This window comes from Salmo salar, chromosome 18 (assembly GCF_965601325.2).
Source record: "Salmo salar chromosome 18, fSalSal1, whole genome shotgun sequence".
NCBI classification, from domain to species: domain Eukaryota; kingdom Metazoa; phylum Chordata; class Actinopteri; order Salmoniformes; family Salmonidae; genus Salmo; species Salmo salar.
The window spans coordinates 9,084,270-9,096,148 of NC_138308.1; the positions used below are offsets into that span (position 1 = coordinate 9,084,270).

Here is an 11,879-nt window from a genome sequence, read left to right on the forward strand (position 1 = left end):
GGAAGCATGTGACATGAGAAGTTCACAGAGGCCATTATTGTCTCCCTATCATGCAGTGATGCAGCAGTAATTAAATATTCCACTTATGCTTCACTGATTAATTTCCCTTCACAAATTGGTGGCTCAGCTGAATGCAGCTTTATGGGCAGAAGGGCTATATTGTATCCATTATTGCCTCATTACTGGTTGTAAGGTCTTGGTGTGGGGGAGGGGCAGAGTGAGGGTAAAGCACCCCATGAAGACATTATGGTTGTCTCTCCGAACATAACTCTACTCTCCATTGTCAGTTCTGTCTCCATTTTTCTAATGTGATGCGTTTTACTTTATTGAAGTAGGGAGCAGCTTGCTAATCTGCCAGAGAATCTAAACAACCAACAATTTAATGATGTAGTTTACAAAGAGTTTCTACGGTATTTTCTCGTTTATGCTTTTGTTGACTGTAAAGGTTAGACTTCTACAATGTCTTGCACGCAGTCACTGTAATTATAGCTCTCTCTGGACAGTGTCCTGCAGAAGAGCCACTTTGCTCTGCCCTCAGGCCTCAGCAGCTAGTGGATCACTCCACAGAGCAATGCCTCCCTTGTGTCACTGACATGGAGAGATGCAGGTTCACTTGCCCTGCGTAGGGGCTTATCTAGGGCTAAGCTAGGGGGACGGACAAATAGCAAAGCCAGCCTCAATCCAGCCAGCCGGTCTAAGGACACAGAGAGCCATCTGTCCCTTCTCTGTGCAATAACTGACAACAAAGGGGGTCAAACATTTAACGAGGACTGTAAAACTAGAGGACTATTCATTCTGGAGTGACAAAGAAGAGAGGAAGAGGAACAAATATTTATACTAAAACAGCAGGTTAGTGTTTTATACTTTATAATAGTTCTTTTTACATTACAGGCGCCTCAACCAATGTGGCTAATAGAGGATTAGGCTTTGCAGCTATTCATGTTTCCCTTGGTAATAATATTGCAAATAAGAAAACTACAGAAGTCGTATTCAACCTTAAACTTTAATCCCCTGTTCTTTTAACAACTTACAAATGAATTGCCCTCAATTGCCGGCTGCCCAGAGTTGACACAGACTTAGCTACCCATGTCATTGAATTTCTATACCCTTATTGTTAGATGCAATGCAATTCCATTTAATCTACAGTACTGAATTTAATTGATGGAACTAAAGCAAGGCTTTTGGTCAAATATTGTGGGTTTGAGTATACATATATTTGCCCAAAGTTCTATGCCCTTGTATACGAGGAGGAACTTTTATCCACACATTAAGATTGGCCTAATCTCATTTCATGATGTGAGAGGAATGTTTTAAAATGATCCGATGTAATACAATGCTATGTAGGCCCTATAACACACAATTAAGGGGTGGAGAGTGTTAAAGCGCACAACATAGCCTCTGAGCAAAGTCACTTGTCTCATGATAAGCTTTCAATTTCAATATTAATATCGTTCCATTTCTTCAACAAGATCAAATTCAAAATCCTCATATTGTCCTACAAATCAGTTAGTCAAGTGTACATGTGTTCCCTGTAGTTTAATTCCAGTGTAATTCCAGTTTGCTGATAAAGATGAGATTTTTATCAACACCTTTTGTCACTGAACATTTTCAGTTGTTAAATCATGCTCATGGCTGCTCCTGTGTAGCGTTTTTGTTCTGTAGTCTTGAGTGGGTGCTGACATGCTAGAGGTGACGGAAATGGGTCAAAAGGGTCTTAAGCATTAACCAAACAAATCCGGGCCTATAGGATTAGGCTGGGATGTTGCTGTTTGTTGGATGCATTTAGTGTAATTATAATGACACAGAGAAGGGAATCACTCTTGTTAGGCTATATATACCCTGCTGCTCAACAACTCTTTGAATTCCTAATATTATTGTCTGCAGCAATATTATATTATTTTCTATATGGCGTGAAGATGTGTGAAGATGTTGGCATTGCTTGCTGGGAATTGACCCAGGCTTGACTAAGCAATGAATGTTGAAGTAATTATAATTAAAGAATCATGTACTGTTTGAATGTAATGACATGTTATTGTCAAACTCAAACATTATGTTACCCATCACCATTGTGTGTAATCCTTGTTGCTTCCATGTCTTTCTTAGGTGTGGCATGCCGGCAAAGCGTTGTCTTCATCTATTGGTGTAGGTAAGTATCTGAGTTGGGGCAAAGGGTGGGGCGGAATTGGACCAGAAATCGGCCCTGGCATTTCTAACAAACCAGACCATTTATTTTCCTCGAGACCCCCACACCGGCCCATTTCTTTCCTTGAGGCCCACATTATTAGCCAGATAATGATCATTTTGTGCGAAAAACCCAAGTTAGACAGGTCCACTGGGCTTAAAATTGACCCGCCCATCTGGCATTTGCCCGAAATGCCAGATGGCCAGTCCGCTCCTGGTCAAAGGTCATGCATGACACACTTGGTAAGATACAAAAAGGACAAATACAGTTATGTTTAAAGCATTGGTGTACAGATGTAGGATCTTAATTTGAGCCAGTTTGTTATGTGGATTGTAATTAATAAGGGGAAAATGTAGGGGTTGATACATTTTTCATTAGGGTAAATCAAATCTGACGTTTTAAAATGGAAAGCCTTTTTAAACCTCAAAGCAGCAAAATAGTGATAAAAAAAATGATCCTACATCTGTAGATTTGGGCAAGTTTTGATAGAATTTTGGATTGTGGAAAGAAGGATTCTGTCAATTCTCACTCACCGACAGAGTAAAGTAGTATGTTCATAGTTGCGTGTACCACTCCTGTCTGTCTTATATTCAGAGACATTCCTCTGTGGTTCTGGGTATAGGATGAAGGGTACATGGGAACAGTGGGACATTGTGTTCCCACAGAGTGATATTACTTGGGTATTATTAGAGACGGTCACACAGACATCACTTGATCGCCAGCCCTGTAGGACACAAACAGCTTCTTTTGTATTTCTATCTAATCAAAGAACAGTCTCACAAGTTCTGTTTAGCTGGAACTAATGAGGGAGTCCCATGTGAGCATCACACCAGCAGCAAAGCGAATTTTACCCAGTCACAGACATCAACCACTAAAACAGGATCATAATGATAAGCCTTGCATCATAGGGCAAATGATAAAGCAATATGTAACCATGCATGCTTACAGGTACGTGGACACAATTAACTCTGGAGGCTTGGATTTCACTTTTAAGTGATGTGGCAAAAAACCTGAGGTCAAAATCAAAGAAAACTGCATTCACTCTAGGGACAACTCTCTAATCGTAAAATGACAAATTCATTGTGTCATTCATTCTGGGAAAGCCTCCACATATAGTTGTATTGATTGCATGTTACATTGGATACACTTCAAGGGTCGTGAAGGGCTTTCTAATTTCATTTTATGACTGACTGAACAAAAAGCAACTGACTATGCCAGTTTCATGTGAATTGGGTCCCTGTTTGTGTCTACAGAGTGTTGTATGAAGCTGAGTGTCTAGACCATTGATAAGTGTGAATATGTCTGACAAGGAAGGTGGGGCCTCAGAGGGGGGGCTGAATGTTACCCTCACTTTACGGCTTCTGATGCATGGGAAGGTAAACACGTCTCATCATTGCAACATATCCCGATTCTTTCACATTATTCCGATTGTCAGATCACGTTAAAAATGTTTGAATGTCATCATTTTATTGATTTATATATTTGTTTGGTGTCTCATTGTTAACAGGAGGTAGGCAGCATAATTGGAAAGAAAGGGGAAACCGTCAAAAAGATGAGAGAGGAGGTAAGTCGTGTCCTTACAACTGTATATAAAAAAATATATATTTTCTGACAAAACAAATGCAATAAAATGCTAATTTCAATAGAATTGGAATATGTTTTTGAGGAAAAAGGGTATTTTTACATGATTCACCTAAAATGACAACTGTGTTTCTAGAGTGGAGCTCGCATCAACATTTCGGAGGGATCTTCTCCAGAGAGGATTGTTACCATCACCGGACCAACAGAGGGCATCTTCAAAGCTTTCTCTATGATCGCTGAGAAGTTTGAGGAGGTAACAAAAGACTCTGGTACCATGTAATCTGTTGTGTCCTTATGTTAATATCTTACAAGTAAAAATGTACTTAATTTCCTCACTTTGGGCAACGCTTCACACAAAACTTCCTTTGACTTCAATGAACGATACAGTACAGAAGATTTCGTCAGGACCATGTTAGAATTTCTAAGATTTTACCCCCTAGATTTTGATAACCTGAACACTGTTGTCTTAACCTCTATTTCAGGACATCACAGCTGCAATGACAAACAGCACGGTAACAAGCCATCCTCCAGTGACACTCCGCCTTGTGTTCCCAGGGAGTCAGTGTGGCTCCTTGATAGGCAAAGGAGGCTCCAAGATCAAGGAGATCAGAGAGGTAGAAGAAGCTAGGCCCGAAGCATCTCTCAATTACTTTCTTTCTTTTGACAACAATTTTGTCCTAGCGGGAGCTCATTTGACTTAGCCTGGTCCCAGATCTGTTTGTGCTGTATAGCCAACTAATGACTGTAGGAGTTGTTTATACAGCATATATCTGGGATCAGGCTGCATTTGATGATCCCATCCTAACCTTTCAATCACCCAATGAAACAGCCTCAGGTAAATGAATTACAATGAAGCACCAGCACAACACAACACTATTCAGGGAGACTGATAAGCCTGGAGTACCAAACAATGTGGTCACGCAAACATTCTTATTCATCAATGGAATTGGGTGCTAAATCCTCATAGTAAACATAGTAAATTAACTATGAAGGAGCATTGCACTCTCCAAATAATTGGGTGTCAAATATTTATGTTGACATAATCTCGGAACACAGAAACCAAATCGTGTGTGCACTGGCTAGCAGTGTCAGAAGAGACTAGTTTGTACAACATATACATTGGGCATGTCAATTTTTTTTTATTTTTTAAATCAGACGTTGTACAATTACATATGAATAATACATGATCAAAAGGAATCTTTTGACAAATAATGGCCTCTCTTTGTAATTGACTCCCATTGTATGTGATGTTCAGACCACAGGTGCCCAGGTGCAGGTTGCAGGGGACATGCTGCCAGAATCCACTGAGAGAGCTGTCACTATCTCAGGCACTCCTCAGGCCATCACGCAGTGTGTCAGACACATCTGCTCTGTCATCCTGGAAGTAAGCAAGCCAATACAATTAACATACAGTATTATTATAGCATCCAATTATCAGTTGGTTCAAATTGATATCCAGACCTGAAACGACTCAAGGCTTGATAATTATGGTATCTAACTACACCATAATAATGGAGGCTACAGCCATATCAGGGCCAAGTAATCTAAGAAACAATGGAATCTAACTAGCTGCAGTTGATAGTGATGTGCTCGTCTGATCAGCCATTGCTGTTTGTTGTTTGGTTGTGTCTTCAGTCACCGCCCAAAGGAGCAACTATCCCATATCGCCCCAAGACCATGCCAGGAGCCGGACATCTAGTATTTCAACAACAACAACAACAACAACAACAACATGCTTCACAAGTGAGTTTTTTTGTTGTTGTCTGTACAAAAGTTACACTTGAATACAATACAGTAAGATAGAAAAATAGCCCTTTGGCGCTGATGATTGGCAAGTGATGGCAGGTCATCAAATAGCCTTCTAAGGGTGATGATATTATGTTCAGGACATTTACGATAACCTTGTTCAAAAAGCCTGCATGTCCGTTAGAATTGTTTACGTGTCTGTATATTCCAATTCATTCCTTGAAAAAAAGGCCCTGTTATATGACGACGGAAGGCCGGAAGGACAGCTACTAGCCACATAATGTTGTTGTTGTGTATTCATTACCATACCTGCTTGTAATTAAAGATGTAATTACAATGAGCTCTGGGAAACCTGCAAACTAGGCACTCATTCCGCTCATTCTAGGAATTTCATGGAAATTAATTTCCTGTTATTCCAATTAAACTGTAGATTCTGCATCTTCCTGGCCTTTTTTGATTCAGGGTAATCAAGTTAAGAAATGTAATTGGAGTTTAGGCTACAAAAACATTCGGAAATGGCACGCAATGCTCATTTAGCCCAAAAAACATCCAGTGCATCTTTTCACCACTAGAGGGAAGCATCCGCATATATTGACGTCTCTCCACCATTTGAAATATGTGAGTGGCCAGGTGAGAAATTGCTGCTACAGCCAGTTGACTTAAACATCTATAGTCTCTGGTCAGAGCTGTCATATAATTACACAGCAGTTAGTAAGCACATCGCCACTTTACAAATTACGGCAGTGTACCGATGGGCATCAACGCTAGACAAAATACGACACTTAAACCTCTCGCTTTGCCATGTGGCATTATCCGTTAATGGCTCCCATTTTACATATAGAAAAATCCATTATGACCTTTCACAAACGTGTGTATCCGATTGGACATCCTAGGCAAAGCGAAACCAAAAAATGAAATGGATAACCTTTCGATTAAATTAGGTGGATTGAGACATAGACGTAGTAGCGGCTACAGATTTTGGGAACGTGACCAAAGCGGCATGGGACCTACATCAAATCCTCATGTGTTGCAACCATTTAGAAAAGAATCAAAAAGGAACAAGAGGAGAAATGGTCAAACAGTTATAATACCCCACTCGTGTATCCCATTTTTGCAGGCCTTCACAATTCAAGGACAGTATGCGTTTCCACATCAAGATGTAAGTGCATTTGTCTGATCCAATAACACCCACCCCAATGACCCACTCCTGCCTACAACCACCACCACCTTCCAAGCCACCACTATGCCCTCAGTGCACTCACTAGCAAGGAGGAAACACTAACACTATCCTGCACTGTGGTGTTTATTAACACTAACATAGCAGCTTGCTTTGTTTCAGAAGAGTGTGAGAAAAGAAAGGGACCATAACAAAAAAGCTAACGGTAACTTGGCACCTCTTGCTCATAGAAATACCACATCTAATATTGAAGAATCTCATCACTTCCATGACAAGCCAGCATAATTCTGATTCTGATGTCAAACGTCGAATTCTTCACCAACCTAACACACATTTTGAACTCTGTGTTTGAATTTAAGATTGGCTCTGTATTGTAGCTATAGCTGTCAGCTCCGCTGAAATAATCCAGTTTGATTGGTTAGTTCTAACTTCCTTCCTACCCTGCAGTTGACCAAGCTTCACCAGTTGGCTATGCAGCATATCCCCCTCCCTTCCCTTGGGCAAAGCAACCCTACCTTCCCTGGTACGTACCCAAGGCTCCCTGGGAAAGTCCATCTATCCCTCTCTCTCTCTGTGCTCCTCTTTCTTCTTCTGTGCTCATCACACCAATCAAAAATCCTCTTCTGCTTCTGGAAGGACCACGTCTTCTTTTACATGTTTATGTTTTACTGTGTGTCTGTAAAGATAGAGCAATTTTTACGAGGTGGTAGCCTACATCTTACAGAACCCTCATCTCACAGACCCCTCTCCTTAACCTTGGCAACGGTTCTCCTCTGTCTCTAACATCCTCCCTACCATCCCTGACCCATACCACCCCATGTATTCTATCCCGCAACAAAGAAGCAGCCAACTGAAATAACACAATATTCAAACAGTGAGAATTATTGAATTATTCCAATTGTTTGATAAAAAAAAAGACAGGGTATTGCTGAAAATGTATGTATTTCAAAGGATAGATTCACAGATTGAAATGCTAAGGTATATTATTAATTTATCATTATGTATAATTGTATGCATTTTACATCAAAGCTGTTAAGTCACTTTGTGCTTTCATGTTAGATGTACATGCAATGTGATTTGAATTCTTTAATTAAGGTGACCAAATAATGGATGAATGTAATGTCTCAGGGATCATACATACAGTGACATGCAATGCCATGACTTTCAGTGCATATGGAAACAGTACTATGTCCTACTCTGCAGGAATGGATGCCTCTGTCCCCACAAGTTCTCAGGAGCTGGCAATACCCAATGATGTAAGTCTTGCTCAGTCCTATCAGCATCATACAATGTACAGTCTATAGATCACAGTCATTTAGGCACCGGTTTCGCTGCTCTCAAATGAGAATGACAGCTGAAATGGATGGTTTTTTTTGTGATATGTAAGCCAACTGAATGCTGTCTCTTTACATAATGTTCTATTCTTATCTTTAGGACAGATTTCCAATTGGCACGTGTCCAAACTGGCGAGAATATTTTTCTAGATGTCCAAATTGTGGAGATAACATTTTCAGATGTTCCAACTGGGGAGATAACATTATGGAGGATACAGATGTTTTAATTGGACTGATAATCCATGAGAAACACGTGACACATCTTTTGACTTTCATTTTTCACTTTCCTATCTTTTCCTCCTCAGTTTATTGGCAGCATAATTGGCAGACAAGGCAGCAAGATCAATGAGATTCGCCAGGTGTCAGGAGCTCACATCAAGATAGCCAGTGCCACGGACGGATCGCCCATGCGCCAAGTCACAATCATAGGCTCTCCTACCAGCATCAGTGTGGCACACTACCTCATCAATGTCAGGTAAGACTGTCTCACTACCACTAGTAGGTCAGTTGTGACTTGTGACCCATGAGGCACTACAGTACATGACAGGCAACTGACAAGACACAACTGAAAATAGAGAACGAAACAGGCAAGATAGTCAAACAACGTAAAACAGTCTAACAACAGACGCGACAGTCAAACAACAGACAATATAGTCAATTTAACAGTGTTGACAGGAAGGATGGATGGAATTGTTTTGTTTTAGGGAAAAGCATTACATATTATCTAAGTGCCTTGGGGTCTCAATACAATCCAGTGATCCAAACTCACAAAAGCATGAACACCTTTTTTGTCTTACTGCTTTTTAACACATAACATTCCTCATTTGATTCTTTTTTTTCCCTTTCTCTCACTCTCCTCCCATGCTTTACCCATTCTCTTCCCGCCTTTCTTTGGATATGCCTCCCCTTAACTCCTTTGCTGAACCCTACCTTCCCATCTTCTCCCAACCCCCTCCTTTCCAAAAATGGCTACCTTCCCTGTATCTGTTTACAGCTTAGAGATGGCTAAATACACCATGCAGGCTGCTTCCTCTGCGTCATCTGTTGACCTCAACAATATGAGCTTCTCTCAGTCTGCTCCCACTGTCTCCACACCCACCTCTATGGCTGTCATGGCCGCCACCACCCAAGTCCCTGGCACCATTAACATGCATTCCCCCTCCACCTTACAGTCCATCCCCACCCAGCACTATGCTGTCCCCGTTTCCAGTCTGCTTGGCATGAAAACGCTCCCTATGCTGGCTATGCACCCAGCAGCTGCCTCAGGGCTCCCGCAAGGTCTATCCCCTTACACCACTAAGATTCCTACTGCTGGCATGAAAAAATCTGAGCGGCAGAAGTTTGCCCCATATTGACAAATGGGATAAGAATTGAATTCCCCTTCCAAAAACAAGTTTGGGGTCAGTACTGCATAACACTTGTTCCCTGTTGAAAAGCTTGATTAAGATATGTTGACTGTATGCAGAGGCCTCATGCCCGTAGGGGGGACAGGGGCGTGTTCCCCCTCAGATTTGTCTTGTTGAAAAATATTTTTGTTGTTGTTTCTCTGTGATACTACTAGCCACCTAGCAATTTTATGAAGTTGGCTTCAGGTAGCACAGATAGGTTCCCAATCTTCCACCCTCATTACTAGCTACCAAGAAGCCATTTCAGGATATAAATAAAGTTAGAGTAGCTAGTTGGCAAGGTTGCCTGCTCACATTAATTTCAATATTTTATCAAGACTTTAGCAGAGCTGCAGGAAAGCATATAAGAGGTATGCTGAGATATGCAGAAAAATAAACATATTTTTGGCATATAATTAAGCATAATGATTATTCTCTAGATTTCTGGAAAAAGCTTTCAGCTGTTTGACAAACACACACACACACACACACACACACACACACACACACACACACACACACACACACACACACACACACACACACACACACACACACACACACACATTGTAGTGTAACAGTATTGTTTGCAACTGTAAGTAAAGCTAAATACCTACTTGTGTATCTGAACATACATAACAATACACAGGCATTTCTCAAGCTTACAGTATGTGATGCACAGAAACAGCTGATCCTTCCAGCAGAACAGTTTTTTCAGATATTATGTACTGTCTTTTGTTTTGAATTGCTGTAAATAGTTGGCCAATGATGTTGTTAGGAAAAGGCCAGTTCCAAACAGGAATTGACACTGTACCAGCTACTGACCATTGGTAGGGTAACTGTTTGGTAACACTTTACTTTACACCCAGTGTCATAACATGTTATCATACGGCCATAACCATGTCATAATATGTCATAACAGCTGACATAATGTGTCATAACCTGTTATAATATGGTCATAACACTGTCATGACCCATATATTTACACCTGTTGTGACATATATTGCGTTATTTTATGGCTGGTTATGACACCTACAAGAGTGTCAAAACCCACATTTATTCAAATGGGTTTTTTCACTGCCAAGAAGTTCCTTTTGTTTGAATGTTCCTTTCTTAAATCCTTTGTTGTTGTTGTAATATATTTTTTACAGTCATGTTTCTTTTTTATCATCATTTTTCAAAAAGGATCTTGTAGAAAATAAAGTTTATTGCACTGCCGTGAAGCATTATGACCGTCCTGTGCCACTTTACTTGGACTAACAAAATACAATTTAGGAAACTGTCAAGAGGCATTATGACCATCATAATCATACAAGCCAGATCGGCCTATCACGTACATGCCCTTATATCAGTCATCAATCAAAAATAGGGTGTCTTGTCCTGCTCCTGCATTTATCCCAGTCATCAGCAACAGAGCATTGGGGTAGGTGCATGTCTGACATCAATGTGTGCGCAATTAAAATGATCATTTAACATGGTCCATTTATTTATTTTTTATATAACATACATAAACATACTGTTGACACGTAGGCTAGGATGTAATGGAATGTTTTGCATTGTGTGGTAGGTTTTGAGGGTTTTGACACTCTTATGTAAGTGTCATAACCAGCCGTAAAATAACGCAATATATGTCACAACAGGTCGAAATCTATGTGTCATGACAGTGTTTTGACCATATTATAACTGGTTATGACAAGTTATGTCAGCTGTTATGACATATTATGACATGTTTATGACCGTGTCGTAACATTTATGACGCTGGGTGTCAAGTAAAGTTATTACAGTGAAGTTTACTGTAACAATGGTTTTTCCGCTCGGTCATATTTCCTCCTCTCCTCCAATAGGCTCTTGTCAGTGGTTACAGACTTGGGTGCTCTGTAGTATTGTTGCACATGCAGTGCTGATGGGATTACCCTAAAGCCACATTGGATTCTTGTGGCTTTGAATCTACACAATAATCCTGTAGAGTGGGACTGGCCTAACTAATTCCTATAGTTCTGTTTTTGCCACTTGGTTTTCTCAGAACTGAAGTCAAAATGAACAAAACTCTACAGTCCAATTCATATTCCACTCTGCTCTCAATATCTGTGGTTGATGCAGCACGATATTGTAACAACGTTATATTTATGTTTGTGTTTTTAATTAGGTTCTACTCTTAGTTTTGTTGATGAGCTCTTATGATTTGTTATATTTGTCACAGACATGAAATTACTTTGAAATAAATCAAGCTTTTTATGAATACAAATGAGAAATTTCTCCTTTTTTATTGCACAGCGAAATCAAACAATTTACACACTTGAGATTAGACTACCCCTCACTATTAGTAATTATTGTTTTCATATACAGTATCTTTCTCCTTCACGTGAAGAGTGAGCCACAATTCAGATATGGCAGGGCTGTGCACAGACCTTTCAGGGGACAAGTGCTCAAAATGAAAAAGCCCAGGTGTTAATCAACTGTTCTGCTGCTGTGAC

The 11,879-nt window shown here is 40.3% G+C and overlaps 1 protein-coding gene across 3 annotated transcripts; it reads left to right on the plus strand.

Annotated features, from left to right (window-relative positions):
- Positions 1–291: 291 nt before the first annotated feature.
- LOC106576809 (poly(rC)-binding protein 3) lies at positions 292–11,650 on the plus strand. Of its 3 annotated transcripts, XM_014154242.3 has the most exons (13): positions 298–849; positions 2,104–2,146; positions 3,436–3,558; positions 3,690–3,746; positions 3,900–4,016; positions 4,246–4,377; positions 5,019–5,147; positions 5,399–5,506; positions 6,627–6,668; positions 7,134–7,209; positions 7,890–7,942; positions 8,326–8,495; positions 9,015–11,650. In XM_014154242.3, exons 3-13 carry the CDS (start codon positions 3,481–3,483, stop codon positions 9,373–9,375), a joined length of 1,323 nt encoding a protein of 440 aa, XP_014009717.3. In that variant the 5' UTR covers positions 298–849; positions 2,104–2,146; positions 3,436–3,480; the 3' UTR covers positions 9,376–11,650. The 3 variants fall into 3 exon arrangements, with proteins under 3 accessions (XP_045556673.2, XP_082820827.1, XP_014009717.3); XM_045700717.2 differs by lacking the exon at positions 5,019–5,147 and having other exon boundaries at positions 292–849; XM_082964701.1 differs by lacking the exon at positions 6,627–6,668 and having other exon boundaries at positions 295–849.
- The last annotated feature ends 229 nt before the right edge of the window (positions 11,651–11,879 follow it).

Excerpts from the sequence above, each read along its gene's own strand:
- LOC106576809 (XM_014154242.3), top strand. The coding sequence starts at position 3,481 with ATGTCTGACAAGGAAGGTGGGGCCTCAGAGGGGGGGCTGAATGTTACC. Across the intron at positions 4,378-5,018 it reads AGATCAAGGAGATCAGAGAG|ACCACAGGTGCCCAGGTGCA; the intron begins GTAGAAGAAGCT and ends TGTGATGTTCAG. Across the intron at positions 5,148-5,398 it reads TCTGCTCTGTCATCCTGGAA|TCACCGCCCAAAGGAGCAAC; the intron begins GTAAGCAAGCCA and ends TTGTGTCTTCAG.